Source organism: Ptychodera flava, chromosome 13 (assembly GCF_041260155.1).
Source record: "Ptychodera flava strain L36383 chromosome 13, AS_Pfla_20210202, whole genome shotgun sequence".
Taxonomy (NCBI): domain Eukaryota; kingdom Metazoa; phylum Hemichordata; class Enteropneusta; family Ptychoderidae; genus Ptychodera; species Ptychodera flava.
In genome coordinates, this window is record NC_091940.1 from 19,621,547 (window position 1) to 19,641,375 (window position 19,829).

At 38.1% G+C, this 19,829-nt stretch overlaps 3 protein-coding genes across 12 annotated transcripts in view; 1 reads left to right on the forward strand and 2 right to left on the reverse strand.

Annotated features, from left to right (window-relative positions):
• Nucleotides 1-1,529: 1,529 nt before the first annotated feature.
• LOC139147739 (uncharacterized) lies at nt 1,530-12,960 on the reverse strand. The gene is made up of 2 exons (XM_070718907.1): nt 12,804-12,960; nt 1,530-4,746 (listed from the first exon to the last, which is right to left on the reverse strand). Exon 2 carries the CDS (start codon nt 3,286-3,288, stop codon nt 2,344-2,346), a length of 945 nt encoding a protein of 314 aa, XP_070575008.1. The 5' UTR covers nt 3,289-4,746; nt 12,804-12,960; the 3' UTR covers nt 1,530-2,343.
• LOC139147043 (uncharacterized) lies at nt 5,834-6,439 on the forward strand. The gene has a single exon (XM_070717894.1). The coding sequence runs from the start codon at nt 5,834-5,836 to the stop codon at nt 6,437-6,439; it is 606 nt and encodes a 201-aa protein (XP_070573995.1).
• A 1,995-nt stretch (nt 12,961-14,955) lies between the features above and the next one.
• Nucleotides 14,956-19,829, reverse strand: part of LOC139147741 (RNA-binding Raly-like protein) — a 133,722-nt gene continuing 128,848 nt past the window's right edge. For all 10 annotated transcript variants that reach the window (XM_070718914.1, XM_070718917.1, XM_070718913.1 and 7 more), the window contains one exon: nt 14,956-19,378. In XM_070718914.1, the coding sequence (XP_070575015.1) occupies nt 19,316-19,378 (63 nt within the window). In that variant the 3' untranslated portion in view covers nt 14,956-19,315. The remainder of the gene's footprint in view (nt 19,379-19,829) is intronic.

Genomic DNA, 19,829 nt, shown 5'->3' on the forward strand with positions numbered 1-19,829 from the left:
AATTACCTTCAAATGTTTATTGCTCCAGTATGGCCAGCCTAGAAACGTTACATGTGCCGAAATTTGGCAATATTCACTTCCTGGGGATTCCGCACATCTTGAATTCGAACTACCTTACCCACAATTCAATGCGAACTCCTGACCTTTGCGATGAAGTATCTCAATGCGGGATTGATTGTGATGATGGAGAGGAGAATCATTAGAGTAGTCGAGGAAGGGCACAACGTGCTAATCCTCGGCCAGGCTGGAACTGGAAAAACCCATCTGTTGACGAAACTCGCAAAGCTAAATAATAGCTGTGCCATGACCGCTACCACAGGAATGGCTGCCAGTCTTTTTCCTTGCGGACAAACTGTTCATCGTTTTTTGGGTCTGATGGATGGTCGCTACAGTGACCTTGAGCTTGCTCAGAAAATAATAAATGAACCAGAAATGGCACACATTGAAAGGAACATCAAGAACACAGAATTGCTATTCATTGACGAAGTTTCAATGTTGTCGGAAAAAATGTTTTTACAGGTAAGTTTTCTATTTGTCATCAGACAAGAAATTAAACTAATAAATGTAATTTGAAAATAGGATGTTCCTCAGTTGCTTTTATGCAGCAGTCAGTATCAACCCCCCAACCTCAAGGCATAATGGGGTATTTGGAAATATTAGTCATGAAATTTGTGACCCATTGCCTTTGTCATTTTCGATATATTCCTTGGACCTGGTAATTTTCATAGTTACCTTGTATGATAATGATAATATTGGACCTGATTTGATGTCTATTGTCAAATGCCCCACCCCCTGGGGCAAGACAATCTGAAAAATCCACACCTAAAACAAGTAAATCCCCCACCCCAATGGGTGGTGCATTCAGAAATTCTGCGCTTGTCTCCATGAAAGTGACTAGGGGGATTGATATGAGGCATTCCCCCCCCCAATACCGTAGTTTCATGTTAAAGAGGGTCTAATTCCCATCATTTGTCCGTGGAGGTGGGGGTCCCGCGGGGATTACATTGACTACTGCATTAGCTCAATAGCTTGCTGTAAATTAAATGAATTAGTTGTCGAAATTATTTCTTTAATGTTTTTGTATTTAAAATCTATTTTGTTTCAAATAAATTATTTAGATTGAGACAGTTTGCCGCTGTGTAAGAAAGTCAAGCGTCCCTTTTGGTGGACTTCAAGTGGTTCTGAGTGGTGACTTAATTTTATCAGTTAAAACCTGTTGCAAATGTGAAATATAACGACATGGGAAAACTGTGTATTGAAGCAGCGCAGTTCAGCGAGTTAATACCACACCACTTTGTACTCACAGAAGTGCACAGACAGACAGTAAGTGAGTATACATTTGACATAGTAGACATTATCTGTTGATATGCAAGCCTCCAAGTAGAAAACTTTATAGTACACATATTTATCTTGATTATTGCTTTATAGTAAAGTAAATGGCCTGCTTTTTACCTCTCAAGAAACATTCTTTTCTGACTCCTATAAAGTAATAAAAACATAGATCAAGAAAAACATTTGAACTCTAATAATTGAGCTGATTTAATTTTTTATTATACATGAAGACATGGGGGTCCAAAAGCAGTCAAAGCAACAGTGACTGTAACAAATATTTGGTCTTCTCCTCAAAAATTAGACGTCAAAAATTAATGATAATACTTGATAATGTACATTTTACCTTCAACATGTCTATACCAGGAAAAGACGACTACCCTTACTATAAAACGTTTTATTATACATTTTCAGCATGTTTTGGTCAGAATATGATACTCTTCTTCTCCACAGCATATTGAAAATGCTCAGTATTGGGTGTTCACGTTGTCAGAACGATGTAATAGCTCTAAACTTTAACCTGAATTAAATTTGTTTAAGCAATGGTAGCTATACGAGAGAAAGAATCAACATTTCATGAGATGTCTGTAATAAATTGTTGTGCTTGTCATAATGAGTAAAAGTAATAAAACGGTTTTATGGTCCACCTACCGGTGTAAGTGTTTGTATTCATAGTCAGTAATCAGAGAATATCATGTATTGTCAGTTGATTCATTATTTTCATACTTTTCCTCCATTTTTTAATTAGGAGATCTCATTGAGGCTATCAACCTTTGCTGTCAGGGCAAAGTGTCAGATAAAGTAACCCAGCTACTGCATAGACTAAAGCGACCGCTGCCTCCTGGACCACCACCTACAAAGCTCTTTGCCCTAAATTACAGTGTTGATCTTTGTAATTCAAAGCAATTGATGGCAATGGAAGGTATGTAATCAGTTAATCATAATTTTTACTGAAGAAAGTGCATGGACTACTTTCATGGAAGTAAAGTTACCATCGTTCAACTTTTTGATGGTTTATCTGTCTCTATTTATTCTCTTATTGTTCTTGTTGTCAACGTAGAACTTGTATGGTTTGGCAACAGATAGACCAGCATTAGACTTCCTTCCTCTTGATATAGATGTCTGTCCAAGTATGACAGCATTCACAGTGGCACAATATGTATAGTAATTGGGATGTGTTAGATTTCCATTATGGAGGCCTCTTTCTTGACAGAAGTGATTTTCCACAACATCTGAATTAAATCTTGCAGGTACAACATGGCTTCCTGGGAAAGACGATAAATGTTTTTCACATACTGCCAGAAATCCCAGGACCAGGGAATCAAGATCATCTAAGCATTCAGTGGATGGCAGTAGTTTTGCACGCTTCCCTTGCACTACACTTTCATCTGATTTCACACGGTACCGCCAATTTGTGAACCACTGATGCACACTTTTCAGTGCTTCTAGTCTGTCATCAGTCATAGATGTTACAGGTCGGCGATCACGGAAGATTGCAATCAGTGTACTTGTTTGTGTGAGGAAAGCAATAGTGCTTTCCAGGTGAGAACCATCAGGCAGACATGACTGGTAAACCTCCATCAGATGAAGCATTTCTTTGTTGAGCATGTCTTCGGCCAAGTGGTTCCTCATTTTCTCTGCTTTATTTGGAGCAAGATGTGTGTCTGAAATCCTGTAATATATTGGTCTGCTGTTGACATCACGGTCCCACAGTACAGCATTCTTGAAGTGTTCCCAAGTAATTTCTTTACCCTCATATGTTAGCAATCTTGTATGTTGACCCTTTTCATGTCCACTGCTCATAACGCTATTTCTAAGTTTCTTCACATCATGTGAAAAGTCTTGAACGTGTATGATAGTCTTGGATGGGTCAACCAAATTTGGGCTAATGTAGTTGGAGTCAAGAGGTGAACCTTGGAAATTTGATTTGACGAACTGTCTGTTTTCCTCTCCCCCCATCTTGCATGATATAGTCTACACAGAATGCCCAGTCGTGTAGTTTTGCGATGATATCCTAGATCATTATGTGAAGCTCTGAGGCCTTTATGCCACACGTGGGAAAATGGCAAATAGGGAACCGAAAGCCTGTGTATCCAAGAAATACAAATTGTATTACTTCTGTAGCAAGTTTGCGTGTGATATTACCATCTTTCAAGATCTGTAAATTGAAACTTTCTTCGCCTACATCTACCCACCCTATTAGCTTCGGTTTTCCTCCCCTTATTGACACGACCAGACCTTGTTGTAACTTGGTCTCATCATGAATTAGCCCACCAGCCCAGCCATGTTGTGGTATGTTGGCCTCCTGAGCTGCTGAGTACATCCAATGGAAAATTTGATCACTGATTCCAGCTGTTTGGGGGACCAAGTTCTTATATCTTCCTGAAGGTAAAATTAGCATATTGCTGTCTTTCAAGTCATTGTATGACTTTGGGCTTCTTACCCATAGATTCAGACACAGACTAATGATTTCTTTTCTCCACCGCCTTTGTGTTGGTGTTTTGCTTGTTATGGCCTCGTATTGACTTTGTAGCAGCACTTTCATCTCCTCAGGTGCTTCCTTGAAAATTCCTTGTAAAATATCACTCAGGTCTTTGTGGTCTTCTCTGTCGAGGATTAAATCTTCCACTGATTGAGAGCAAGTATTTTGTTGTGGTACACCTGGAGATAACTCTTCAGCACAGACTGTAATTATTGTGTGATTGTGAATGTAGTCTACATCCAAACTGACAAGGCCGACACGTGTTAGTGCGTGCATTCCAAACCAGAACTTGTGCACAACCGGTATGCCTCAACATCATACGCCCATTTTCATTACCATTTAAACAGATTTTCTCGCGTACGCATTTGGAGGGATACCGGTGAGAATCTTTCATTCTGTCACCATCATCTGCAACAACACCATGACATATTTTAACTGTCTCTACCAAAGATACAATATCATTGATGGCCATCCTGTTTAGCTTGTGTATCTTTGGATTAATATTAATTGATTCCAGGTCAATGGATTTCCCTCTCACTTGCAATTGCCAGTGATCCTGATAGATAGTTACCTGTTTCAGTATCAGATTTCCATTGCTTTCTATGTGTGAGGTTATTGCAAACTGTACACAGTTAATATTAGATCTTGGTAGGATAACAACTGTGTCTGGCAGGTAGTGTCTGATGTCATCAAGACATATACAGTCATTATCTGGTAATGATGTCCTTCTCCATTCAATACCTCTGTACAAGGTCATTGTCTTTCCTGTCGTTTTGTCCCTTGTTGTTGACACGTTTATTTTTGCAAATAACTTTCTTAGAGTTCTCCCGTAAACACTTGGTTTGATGTTGATACTTGTCGCCTCTTTACAGTTTTTCCAAAGTTCTTCCGCCCGGATTGATCCCCTCTCCGATTCCTTTATGTTCTCTTGTAACCTGATGATGAAAGATATATTAGCATGTGTAAAATAATATGATGAAGAAAAGTGTCAGATACCTTGTAAATAAAGGAATGTAAATAAATTATAATAGCTATTCGTGTGATTTTTTTTTCAGGTGAAATGAAGACATATAGATCCGTTGACAATGGAGACGGTAATCTACTATCACCTTGTGCATCACCCAAAAATTTGCATTTGAATTTGGGTGCACCAGTCATATTAATTGCTAATCTATCTAACAATCTCTATAATGGTCTGCAAGGGAAAGTAGAGGCTTTAGGAAATAATACTGTAACCTTGAATTTCCCCAGTGGTAACAGATCAGTTTCTCTGGCAAGGTATGACTTTCAAGTATATTGTCCAGAGAAAAAATGTGTGGTGGCCAGTCGACAACAATTCCCAGTAAAGTTATCTTTCGCAATGACTGTACATAAATCTCAAGGTTTAACTTCAGAGAGAGTGGAAGTGGACTGTAGAAATACGTCACAAACGGGCCAAATAGGAGTTGCAATTGGACGAGCGAAGAACAAGAAAGGTCTCCGTGTGTTAAACTTCAGCCCAGCTCTAATATCTCAGCAGCCCCCATTTATAAGTATGTTTTACGCAAAAACATCAGTAACAGAAGAAGAAAACTTGTCCTGTTGCAGAAGCGAAATAAATAGCAAAGTAGATGACCAACAAATGCAGATTTTTGATGTTACAGAAGATACAGAGCCACCCACAGAAGAGAGCGCAGATATATCCATACATGAACTAGAATATCAGATTGATAACGATAACAGTGGCAAACAAACCTGTGTTGGTGATGATAATTGTCATATTTACAGTACCCAATACGAAAAACTATGCCCTCTAGTGTAATACCAGATGCTGAATTTTTCAAATGCCATTCATATGAACATCCCGTCACAAAAGAGCAAAAGGCTCTTAATGCACAACTATCATATCTTGACTTAGCAATGAACATGAGAGACTGAAAAAATTCTGTGACGTATTGTGGTCTGAAATGGAGGAGGTATTCACCACATCTGTTGCTCTGTCCAGAAATGAACAAGTATTAAAGTAACAAACACACCACCCGGATGTACAGAGAATTTGGCAAGGTTCTACAAAGTGACAAATACAAGCAGAGTGTTGCTATTCTCTTTAAAGTACCAGTACCATCATCACAACATTTTAGAACAGCCTTTTGTGTAGTGAGGCATATTAGAGCTAAAATAATTGAAAATGCTGTCCAAGACACAAAAGAAAAATCGAAGAAAGCTGACCACACGGAGAAGAAAACATTTAAGGGGTCTGTGGCTGGCAGAGGCAAAATCCGGTATATAGGTGGCTGGTGTTTGGCGACTTTAAGATATAGAAAGAAACAGAATGTACTCCAAAAATTATACAAGAAAAAACATGAAAAGGAAGTAGAAAGACTAGACATGCAAGTCAAGTACTTAGAGCATCTTGTGGCCACAGAAGATAGTCTTCAAAGTTCTGCAGAAAAAGAGACGCTACTTGAAACAAAGAGGAAACAAAATGTCAGGGGTGGATTAGTAAATATCACCGACAGTGCTTTCCACTTCTTTGAGAAGCTAGATACCATAGTGAGGAAAGAAGAAAACATGAATAATGTGGCTGTTCATGGCCCAAATCTCTATGAATTCATAACTCAGGAGGCAAAGAATGATGAACTGTTATAGAACCAGTGGGCGTCACTTTTTTCTAACATTTGTCCCAGCATAACAACAGAGGAAAGAGATGGTTATGATGATATGGAGAGAGCCAGAAGTGAAGTTTATATTAGTAGACCTTATGATAGTAACGAGATAATTGGGAATAAAGTCCCTGGAGAAATTAATGGAGAACATGGAAAAGATGACGGTAGGATATTCTGTGAAGAAGCCGGAGGGATTGACGGCAGAAATGGAAAAGATGAGAGGATGGTCAGTGAAGAAACCGGAGGGATTGATGGCAGAAATGGAAAAGATGAGAGGATGGTCAGTGAAGAAACCGGAGGGATTGACGGCAGAAATGGAAAAGATGAGAGGATGGTCACTGAAGAAGCCGGAGGGATTAATGGCAGAAATGGAAAAGATGAGAGGATGGTCACTGAAGAAACCGGAGGGATTAACGGCAGAAATGGAAAAGATGAGAGGATGGTCAGTGAAGAAACCGGAGGGATTGACGGCAGAAATGGAAAAGATGAGAGGATGGTCACTGAAGAAACCGGAGGGATTGACGGCAGAAATGGAAAAGATGAGAGGATGGTCACTGAAGAAACCGGAGGGATTGACGGCAGAAATGGAAAAGATGAGAGGATGGTCACTGAAGAAACCGGAGGGATTGACGGCAGAAATGGAAAAGATGGGAGGATGGTCACTGAAGAAACCGGAGGGATTAACGGCAGAAATGGAAAAGATGGGAGGATGGTCACTGAAGAAACCGGAGGGATTAACGGAAGAAATGGAAAAGATGGGAGGATGGTCACTGAAGAAAGCCGGAGGGATTGACGGCAGAAATGGAAAAGATGGGAGGATGGTCACTGAAGAAACCGGAGGGATTGACGGAAGAAATGGAAAAGATGGGAGGATGGTCACTGAAGAAACCGGAGGGATTGACGGCAGAAATGGAAAAGATGAGAGGATGGTCACTGAAGAAACCGGAGGGATTGACGGCAGAAATGGAAAAGATGAGAGGATGGTCACTGAAGAAACCGGAGGGATTGACGGCAGAAATGGAAAAGATGAGAGGATGGTCAGTGAAGAAACCGGAGGGATTAATGGCAGAAATGGAAAAGATGAGAGGATGGTCAGTGAAGAAACCGGAGGGATTAATGGCAGAAATGGAAAAGATGAGAGGATGGTCAGTGAAGAAACCGGAGGGATTAATGGCAGAAATGGAAAAGATGAGAGGATGGTCAGTGAAGAAACCGGAGGGATTAATGGCAGAAATGGAAAAGATGAGAGGATGGTCACTGAAGAAACCGGAGGGATTGATGGCAGAAATGGAAAAGATGAGACTATGGTCAGTGAAGAAGTCAGAGAAATTGAAAAAAGAGCTGGACAAAATGCTATGGATGAATGTAATGTCTTGGCACTTGACCTTGATGTAATTAAAATGCTGTATAAAGAGGTAATCAATAAATATGTCAGGATGTTATCTGCTTCATTTAGAAGAGAATATTTAAGGGAAATGAAAACTCAAAAGGAAGAAGCGCACAGAAAACAAGTGAAAATTAGAGCAGGTGTCAATATTTCAAAATATCAAAGAAATGAACAAGGGGTTTCTCAGTCTTTTACTTTTGGTGAATTAATAGCCGACAATAGTGTTGGTAAAATTACATCACATACAAAACTGCAAAACTGCCTTGAATCAAATCCTGCTTTCTTCAACACAAAATCAATAAGTAAGAGCCAGTTGCAGCTGATTTGCAAATCATATGATGTATCATTCACTTCCAAGTTTACTAAATCACATTAAGGTTCATTACTCACAGAAAAGATTTTATCAGCAGACAAAATGACCAAACCAGAAACATTGGCTGGTAAGACATTTAGTTTTGAGTACAATTTTATTGAGGTAGTTTTCTTCCTGCATGAGAAGTGTAAGATTCATGCCAGTTTTTAATATAAATCCTTTTGTTGGTCATTGAGACTATATTGATAAAAATTGTTCTATTTTCTTGTTGTAAATCTCATCCTGTTATCAGGTTATCAGATCAGGTATCAGATGATCAGGTTGCAGGTTTGTTCAGTTAAAACTAACATTTTGTCAAAATTACACTTGAAACAAGTGTAATAATTTTCCAGTTACAACTAACTTTGTCATTTCAAAATATTTTATTTGCATGAGCATGTATTTTTGAACATTTTCTGATTAACTAACAAGTTACAACTAAACTACAGGTATTTTTACATACACCAAAAAAGGGTGAAATGTTCAAATGGTCAACAACCAGTTATTGTTGTTGTTGCAAAACTAGGATTCAAATCAGGACTAGAAGGTCATTTTCAACAAAAAAAATTGCTGATTGTTCTTATAATGACTGCATTGAGAGGCTAATTACTTGCATTTCAGGATACTCTAGAGAGTATAACAAGACACTGCAGTTGCTACAAGGAACAAAATAATGAAAAATAGCTTTATGAAAAACAAGAACATTCAATTCACAACCCCAAGTATAAAGGGAGTTGACCCGTTGAACTGGATTTTTTTTGGGGGGGGGGGGGGGGGGGAGATTCACCTATCAAAATCTATTATTGCTCTAACTTGGTATACCGTATTAATTTGATTCTTTTTCAGAAATTCAACAAGCAGCTGGGTCAGCATCAACACCAGAACAACAAGGTTCTGGGTTAAGAGATGTACACCATCCTAAATGGAGGAAAATAATCAAATGGCCCTGTGTGGTAATAGCTGTGTTCTTCAAAGTGTTTGTTGTGACAAATGTGACAAATAGTTCCACTATAGATGTATTGATATCAGCAATGATGACAAGATGAAGCATAGTATTGCCAAGACTGTGTAAAAACTCAATAGCATTCACTTTTTTCGTAAGATTTCACCATTTTATCTACATTTGAATCAAAATCATGGGAACCACAGCAAATACAGTATATTGTAAGTTAGGCTGATAAGGTAATAATCAATACTTGTGTTTCCTAATAAGTTATGGAAAGGAAACTTTTCATGTGGGCCAAGACAATGAGAACCAAAGCTGTAAATTGGTTAAACGGGTGTGCGGGGTATAAAAGGCCCCTAACTTATTGAAAATTCATAATGGCGCTTGAGTGACAACTGGCAATAGCTAGGTAGACCGCTCCGTGAAAATCTAAACGATTCTCAAACATCTATTATTGGCATACCATGAACATAGACTGTTTCATAAACACCTAGGCTATACAGGTATCTGCAAAGTTTCACAAAGTTTTTTAAAACTACGACGATTAGGGGAAAAATCGCTTTCTGAACAAAGGGAATGGCCCTCCGGAGACAGTCGTTCCATGATTCAAACAATTGTCAATCATTCGGTGACGCGCAGAGGCGTAAACTGGTCAAACATTTGCTGTGCATACGAGAACAATTACGATGTAAACAAACTATATGTAAACTTAGACTTATATCAGCGGGCGAAGGATGAAAACTTTGTGTTGCCATCAACTCTTTTTGCTAGCGTTTATGGTGCAATGACATCACGAAAGTGAACCATTTTCAGACGTGACTTAGCAAGAGGACTGGTCCGTAAGCTTACCCGTAGTACGATGTTTTCTTGCAAAAAGCGCGTAAGCAGAGTCCGTAGTTTGCACTGAGAATGGCATCGAAAATAATCATCAAAACATGGCGGTAGCCTCCATGATCAATTTAATTATTGTCAGTCGAAGAGATCCACGTTTTTAACAACTTCCCCCTTCCAAATCTACGCCGAACGTGACGGTACTGAACAGTTGTTTTGGATATAGTATGCTGGCCCCGAAAACGGCCGTATGTACACGTGTTTTTACACGTGGAAATGACATGTCGTGTTCGGAGGGCTGGTACTAGTAAGGTTTTGACATACCGATTATCCCAGTTACATTTGGACTTCTGTGATGAGAATTTTACAAAAATTGTAAGATATTTGAACAGTTGAAACATTCAATCTTTCAGTTCAAGATGAGCAAGTAAGCGCCATCACCCAATCTTGTAAACGCTTTAGGATACGCGTGTCTGAGGACAGCTCATTGATTCCGCGCTACATCGTAATAATATTTCGGCAAAAGCTGGACTTTAATTCCTTCAATAACCATGGAGGTAGAAAGAAAGACGGGGAGGAACCCAGTCTGTCATTGATTCCAGTCGAAGGTTAACAAACGTTTCGAGCAAAACTTGCAATTGCTCCGAAAATAAACATAACTCGTGATAATTTTTCGATATCACCCCGCCGCCAAGCAACCGAGCAACTGACCGCGATCGCTATTACCGTGATACACGAGATTCAAGGAAGTCTCGACCCTTCCGTGAATTTCCTTTATTTTTTGCGATCGGTCATGACGTCGCCGTTTACCTATTTCCTACCATTTTCCTGACGTGTTCCTTTTCCTTCCTAGTTTTTCTTTCTTTCTTTTTCCTTCGAGTATTGCCATGGCATAACTGAAACGAACCGGAAACGAAGGCTACAGTGTACGTACCAAGCCTGAGTGTGATTTGAGAGCAAACAGATTACGCAGATAATGCGAACGATCGCAACTGTTGCCAACAGACTCATTATGCAGAGCCATGCCCCAAAACGCCCACCCAAACTTGGCACTAATCCTGATCCCGGTCCATTTCGAGCCGGGCTTTAAATGTCAAGTTAAATTGCATTTTACTGGTAAATTTGGGAGACCAGTTGAAGTTGTTTTGTCTAAAGAAAGAATAATTTTAAAAAGGTCAAACAAAGCTTTGTTAGCTGTAACTTTAACTTAATTTTACTTACGTTTGCAGATAAGAATGGACAGTGAAATTGATCTAAATGTTATCACACTTGTGTAATTGGTTTGTAAAGTTGTTTCAAAATTTACTACAGGATCGGTAACTTTAATTGAGTTGCGGCAAACTAAAGACAGATTATAGTGTTGTTTCACAGTAGGCTTCTGCTGTAACTGTTCATATAAAGCAATAAAGTAGACACTGATTAGTGTCTGTGGATGTAAGGGTAAAGATTTTCTGACTTTCTATCCCCATACATTTCGATAACTTTCTCACATTATTTCTGGCATATACACCTCTTTTCCTGTAAATCCTGTTTTTCTTTGGCAAAGAACTTCTACAATGCAAAGGCAACAAGAATCTAATGACTCTGACTTGGCTGTGATACAATGTAACGCAAAGCAGCATATAAGGAATGTAATGTGAGTCTGTGTATGTGAAGTGCACTTCAAAGTGTACTCCCTGGTGTGTGTTTATTATGGGTCCATAAAAGCTCTTCGATTTTCACCACAGTTATAACAAGTCAGTGCAACTTCTGAGACAAGTTTTGGAACAACTTTACAAACCAATTACATAAGTGTGGCAACATTTAGATCAATTTCACTGTCCATTCTTATCTGCACACCAGTGTAATATTTTTTATTTGACTGTGGCAACCAGTTTCATGTTTAAATGCTTGATGCACAGTGAATTTTCCCTGTATGTAGCTTATCAATGCAGCAGCAGTGTAGGTTTAGGGAACTTGCTCGATAGCAAGCAAACAATTTTTTTTTAAATGCCATAATATAAATGGACTATTTTGCTCACTCTGTTCCTACTAAAAGGACAATGAGGGAACTGACAGAATTTCAGACTGCTTCAAGAATCGTATCTCCACAGTATTTTTTAGTCTGATACTGGAATGAGAAGAAATTGATTTATTTTCTTGACAGTAATATGTCGATTACATGCTCAATAAAATATCACTTGTCAGGATAGAATAAAGTTTTTTGTTGATTTGTGTGCATGTGGTACAGGTGCTGAGTAAATGTGGGTGTGGATGTGTATATGTATATATAAATATTTATGTACGATATATATATATATATATATATATATATATATATATATATATATATATATATATATATATATATATATATATATATACACAAAGTATGTGGTTCGACTTGTCCGATACAAAGTGCTCAATACAGAAGTAGAGCGAGATATATAAGGGTTTTCATCTCTACAACGTTGTAGAGATGAAATTGTAAAACCAATTCTCCAGAAACCCTTACATATATATATATATATATATATATATATATATATATATATATATATATATATATATATATATATATATATATATATATATAGTGATGCATGCAAACTCCCCCCCCCCCCAATCCATGTGTGTTGTGTGTAGGTGTGTGTGCGTGCGTTTGCTCCTTATATTTCTATTCATATGTTATTAAAAGGATTATATAGTGTGTGTGTGATAAAGACTGCCCTACATGAATTTAGCCTGTTTATTCATTGAAAATTTACTGCCTCCACCTCCAGATTATCAGAATATTTCTTTAGGCTGGAAAGCAATACATTGCTTTGTGAATGTCATAAATAAATACTTACCAGGAAACTGCAGTAAACTTTCCCATCGTTGTCTTGAACACGAACAAAAATAGAAGACAGGTCTTCAATTTGAATTTACTGTTATTGGGTGACTTAATTAGAGTTCGCATTGAATTGTGGGTAAGGTAGTTCGAATTCAAGATGGCGGATAAAGGGCAATGTGCAGATTCCGACTGACTATCGATAAATAACGAATATATCGAGGGTTCCGGCCGGTTTAAATGACATATGCACCTGATATTTTGGGCAATTTTGAGCACCAGGCAGGTCTGCCATCCACGCACGGTCAAATCTCACGGCGATTTAAAATCACGTGCTCTGCAAGGTCAACTACTATACTGAGCATGCGTACTGTGATTGTTGTAATCGTGGTGCTATACAGCCTGGCCCATTCCTTTCTTGCAGATTCCCCAGGAAGTGAATATTGCCAAATTTCGGCACATGTAACGTTTCTAGGCCGGCCATACTGGAGCAATAAACATTTGAAGGTATTTGTGATAGTCGAGGGTCATTTATTTGACGCCAGATTGTTTCTTTCTGGCTGCTTGTCTGAAATCGATGTCCGACCTTTCACTTTTTTCCAAGTAAACGGCGACCTGCGGCCGCCCGCCTCGAACGACTATCCAAGCAACGTTACGATAACCTGTGGGTGCACATGACTATTTTGTCCACCGAAGAACGTCCCAGGATCATATGTCCCGGGGACATTCACGAGATTTCGCGAGAACTGTATTCGGCGCAATGTCCCTGGATCATTCACAGAAGAATGTCCCTGGATCATTTTAAGTCGTAAATGTCCTAGGATCATTTGTATTGGTAAATGTAATGTCCCTGGATCATTTGTATTGGTAAATGTCCCTGGATCATTTGTAGTGGTAAATGTCCCTGGATCATTTGTATTGGTAAATGTCCCTGGATCATTTGTAGTGCTAAATGTCCCTGGATCACTTGTAGTGCTACATGTCCCTGGATCATTTGTTGTCCTAAATGTCCCTGGATCATTTGTAGTGGTAAATGTCCCTGGATCATTTGTTGTGCTAAACGTCCCTGGATGATTTTGTAGTGGTAAATGTCCCTGGATCATTTGTAGTGCTCAATGTCCCTGGATCATTTGAAGTGGTGAATGTCCCTAGATCACGAAGTGTTAAATGTCCCTGGATCATTTTTATTGGTAAATGTCCCTGCATCATTCACAGCCCACACCTTACAGTTACACGCACGCCATAAATCAAACATGGCTGTCCGCATGCGCTGAATACAGTTCAAGCGAAATCTCGTGAATGTCCCCGGGACATATAATACGGGGACGTTCTTCAGTGGAGTAAATAGTCGCGTGCGGGTGTACCCACTGTCCCCAGCGCAGCAAGTCCTGCGATCCTGTGCTGTCAGTTCAGCGCATGCCAGGGCGCCCTCTAGTGTCAGTGTCTGAATTAATGCAACTTCTTTTGGAGTGAGCAAGAGGAAACGAACGAAGGGTAATTTCCAAAGATGCACTTTGACAGCAAGGACCTAAACCCAGGGGAGGGGGTTAGTGACAGCAAGGACCTCAACCCAGGGGAGAGGGTTACTTGTCTGAGTAGAGACACACATTTACTGGGCAAATTAAAGCAAAGACCCATTAGGAATATGTTTGGGCTCGAAAATATTGGAATGCAACAGCAGTTTGCCAAATTGAGTTGCAGCATGGATGTTTCAATGAACAAACAAACAGAAACCAGCGTGTGACATGTAATGTATGTTATGAGAAAGTGGAAGAGTTTTGATGACTGGTTTGCACGATGAACACGGGTGGGGGGGGGGCATGCATGCCTGGAGGTACAGTGGTCCAATATCTGTCAGTGGGTAACATGAAGGGTGAAAGACAATCTGAAAACGTTTCGGCCAAACGTCAACATTCAGATCACAAGGCAATAACTGTAGTAACATGGACTGTTGAAGTATTGTAGTTTCCCATACTGTATGCAATAATATATATAACTCCATCAACTCTAAGTTTGATGTATTTGCCATTGTGTTTACTCCATTTGGGAAAGACACTTTCTTGTTCTTGTCCCAATTACGCCTCAGGAGTTTCAACCAACTTGACCTGATGGTTGCATATGAACTTGGCAGGATAAGGGTGAAAAAACAAAGCAATCATAGGACACCGATATTTTTTTACAGATTCATTGTCAAAGTTTATTAGACACATTGGTCACGGACCAAGATAAAAGTAAGAACCAACTATGTAACAGCAGCATGTGACAGAATTAAAGCTTACATTTATCACAAAATTTACTCCAAAAAAAACCTAGAGTAGATGTTGGCAGAGTTGAATGTAACTATCTATGGAAACTTTAAAAAAAATGAAATTATAAGTCAGATTTAAGATTTTCTGACACAACATTTTTTCATAACCGTGTAACTTCACATGAGAAATCAAAAACATTTGAAATTTATGATTCAATGTCGATATTAAGAATGTCTTCTTGGATACAATGAAATCTAAAATCTTACTGTTTAAAAGTGGTGAGATACACATTTGCAGAAAAACAACAAACTGGAATCAGATTTGGCAGAGCACAAAGACAGGAAAATGTGCAAATCTTATACTTTGGTATCGGTATTGTTGTAAAAAGGCCCAATTCCACATAGCTGACTCTTGAGACATTTTAAATGTCAGGCACCTATTTTTTGGCAACAGAAGTTGACTTTTAAAACCAGAACAAATTATATATAGTGTAAAAGACTCAAGGGTGACGTTAAAAGATCAACTTTTATTAGGTGCATCATAGTAAAGCATTTACAGAATAAGAAGTGAACTGAGATTTTTGAAACCAGTGTGCACGTTTCATATTAAATTTTCTCAGTAGCACACAAACAAGTGGCTGAGTACGAATACCGTATGGGCCAATTTACCAATGGCTTTGTATCGGTTGCTACCATCCCTGATTTGTTAGACAGTGATTTGCTTCAATCGTTTGTTCAAATACTACATAGATTTCGAGCAGCATGATATTTATAAACTATCAGTTTTTTTGTTATTTTTTCAGCTGGGCCTAAGAAGCTTTTACATGACATATTTCTACAAATTATTATGCTCTACTTTTTTGATCACAAATGAAAAACTGCAGAACATCAGAAAAAAATAGTCAAGGTTAAGTTCACAATAGACTGTACTCAAGAGTTATTAACATGAAAACACAAAAAGAATGAAACTGAAATGTATCTTTTGAGATGTATCACTATTGGTAATCAGATGAAAGAATGTGGAAAATGAAATTTGAACTTTGACCTTTGAAGGTGGTCCACTGCACTGAAACATATGATTATAAGGGATGTACCATTACATCTTGGAGGGTGGTCATCATGACAACATGCAAAACTTTTTTTTGGCATTCCAAGATTTGAATTTTGTTATATCGAGTTAGAAGAGCTTTCATCACTTTTTTTCTTTCTCAAGTCATATTAAAATATTTTGTAAACATTGCAAAGCTGTGAAGAATTTTTTTAACAGTATTTTTATCCACAGACTCTTGCCTTTTTTCGACTCACCCCTGCAGATTTCAAAGGTCAGTCCCTAAAACTCTGTAACACGTGATTGAATTTTGAGTAAAATTGCTACGAATAAGTAGATACACATCTCAGATTACAAGACAATGTCTGAATAAGAAAAGCAAAATAAATGTACTCCGGCAGAATTTGAAAAAAAAATCCTTTCACATCTTTATACACTGTCATTTGTAACTTTTGCTTTCCAATATTTCCCTTCAACCATGGGACTCTGCCGACACCCTTATGATTGTAACAATGGACCACTGCACTTAAAGGTAGGTGGGGAAGGTTTGGGCACACTGGTCACATGGTAATAACGGACCACTGCACTGAAAGGTGGGTGGGGAAGGTTGGGATGTATTGGTTTAGCACCTTGCTTCCCCTTCAGTCCCATTGCCATTGAGAGTCTTACTAATTTGCTAGCACTGTGTCTTACTCTGAGTCTCTGTACAAAGCTATGACAAGGTGTCAAGTACCTTTCAGAACACACTCTTATATAGAAAGGCAACATTCCTAAAACTCAAGATACAAACTGGATACAGCATCTGTATATAAGTCAGGAAAATTACAGATGGCAAGAAAAAAACCCAAATGTATGTAGTAGAGTCTAGTAGGATTGTGGAGGTATTGTGAATATTTCAAGAGGGATGTACAGACAACTAACAAATGAGAACCCTTATAGTGACTGCCTTCCAATTCTATGTATCATTTACCTCTTTATACCAACATGGTTGAAAAGAAAGATAGTTCATCAGCAAACTGTGATTTGAGTATTCGGTTAGCTGCAGGCCAAGTAATTTGCAATTGAACTTGTCATTTCAATCAACAGATGGTGTTCATCTTTCATACACTCTACATTAAAACAAAATTTTGGCAATGATATTCAATCTTCAGATGACAGTGTAACTTGTACCTTGTACAGGAAAAGAAAGGATGTAGACCCCAGTGCACGATGGGAAATGAGGCAGGACAGTACGGAAAATCACATGGAAAAAAAAACATTGTACACGTCAAGTTCTGGTTTTGAGAAATAGACTATTGAACTGGCAGGTATCGCTGAAGTGACATACATGAACTTGAAACTGGGATAAGTATTACAAGGTAAATTTATCTTTCAACATGTGGCAACTAGACCAGGTTAAGGAAGGGTTCATTTACATCACAAAAATGACAGGTGACACACAACAGACATGAAAAACTTGAAACATCTGAAGCTAAAACAAAAAATAAACACCAAAAGGACTTGAATAATATAACTTTGTCTCTACTGCTATGGAAACGACCAAGAAATCACAAAAATATACAATCTGGTTCAAATTTTGTAAAACAGACTCATATTTCGCATCATGACATAGCTACAGAATAAATTGAGTCACAATTTTTTTCTTTTGGTATTTATTCAGAATTCATTTTTTAAAGAATTTTTTTGGCCCATGACAAGAACAGCAATAGTAAAGACAATGATACACAGTGTCATGAACAGGTTTTTTTGCAGATCAGCACACCCCTTTGTAAGGAATGGTTCAGTCTAAACAGTAGCATAGACAATTCCATATATAGTTTTTTTTGGGTAAGATGTGCAACTTTCCTTCCAGTAAGGCTCTAATTGCAAATAATCTTCTCCAAAGGCAGATTTGGTGTTTTTAAAAAAACTGACATTACAAAGTGTTTCTTTCACGTACCAAGCCTGAGGTAACTCAGACAGCGACAAGATAATGCCAGGAATTTTTAGTTGAAAATATTAATCATCTCCATATATGGTTCTGTATTGTATGACTGGATCACTCACATTAAAATCGACAAATACCGTGGTACTTATTCATTTAAGCTTCTATGTCAGCCTTTGCTCGCACAACTCAAGAGGGCGCTGTGTATGATTCCTGAAGCTGGAGCGGTCCTGTTCATCACATTGTGGGTAGTTCCGTGTAAGGCACTAGGTTAAAGATACCACTATGAAACCAACACCACCGATAGACACCACAAATACCAAGTATCCGATTAAAAATTTACAATCTAAAGAGACGTGTAGAGTCTAGAATATTTCATAAAAGTTGATATGCCTGCAATTCTGAAATACAATCTCATCTCTTGTTCCCTCTGATTAAAGTGATCAATTTTGACAGAAGTAAAACCATCAATGTAATCGTAGTATGTGGATTTTTCTGAATAAGTGAAAACAAAAATTATTTCAATAGGCTAGAATGAGTTGTTAGTTCTTGAAGTGGATGATTCAAACAGCGGTTAGATCACCGAGAAATAAGAAAAAGTCATTTGTACTGGGATAAAAAAACAAACAAAAACAAAAACAAACAGTAACCACAATTTTTTGATCAAAACCTAAAATAAAGAAAATCGATGACAAGTGCTTTTAACAAGACAAATCAAATTGAGAAAAGGGCAAATTTAGAAAACTTCTTCCATTCTCGATTTATCAATACACAATGGATGTAATAACTGAAAATCCTTTTTCTTTTGACGTTAATTTTGACAGAATCAAATAAGGTTTCACCTCAACTGTTAAATAAAATGTGACGGAACATAAAACGGAATTTGAAAATCACAATACATGGACAGGTAAGTTGAAACTGAAGTATTTTGGTTGGTTGATTGAGTACTACATCTTAATACCGCTTTTTATACGAGCTTCACAAATACTGTTGGTACATGAGTTTGGCAAATTGTCAGCGAAAGCCATGCAAAACAACTTTTCCGCTTGCTGGGCAAAAGAACTGATTAAATTCAATTCTCATTTCTTTAAGCCATCCTATATCAACAATTCAAAAAATATATTCACTTATCATGACATCAGTCGGCCAACATGAATGCATGGCTACTTTTTAAATCATATTGACAAAAGTTTTTTTAAAAATGATGGTCGCTCATGTAAATTAAAGTCTCGAGAACCAATTGAATGTACTGAAAGTCAAGGTCAGGGAGTTTTACTGTACTGCGCCAGGGGGAGATAGAGGGTCTTTCATTCATTCAGCCTCCTTAGTTTCCTCCTCATTTGCATCTTCGGCCAATAGAGCATCCTCTTCTTCCTGTATGTGAAAATAAATTGCAATGGAATTATACGACAATTTTCATGGCTGCTTTCCTCAAAAACCTCTGTGTTGCAGCTAAATTTTCTAAACTATCAAATGATATTTTGTGTCTGAAAATTTGATGCTCATGCCATCAATGTGAATGAAGCTTTGAATATATGAAAATATTGATTTAATTACTCCGACTGGCGAAATTGTTTCGTTCGTACAGTTAGTGTCCCTGTCTTTTGCAGTCTTGCAATGAGATGATTCAACATTTCATTTAGTCGCTAGTCTAGCTTACACACTTTTTTAACAACTGTGCTTCAAATAATGCCTACCAGCCAGTTGCAGATTCTCAAAGTATGGATACCAAATCTGCAGCAGTAATAGTCCTGACCAGTTTCCTGTTTTTACACCACCATGTTTCATTCGGTTTCACACTTGAACTATTGAAATCTCACAACGG

What these genes read in the sequence shown, in the direction of transcription:
- LOC139147739 (XM_070718907.1), bottom strand. Translation starts at nt 3,288, where the DNA reads ATGGGGGGAGAGGAAAACAGACAGTTCGTCAAATCAAATTTCCAAGGT.
- LOC139147043 (XM_070717894.1), top strand. Translation starts at nt 5,834, where the DNA reads ATGTACAGAGAATTTGGCAAGGTTCTACAAAGTGACAAATACAAGCAG.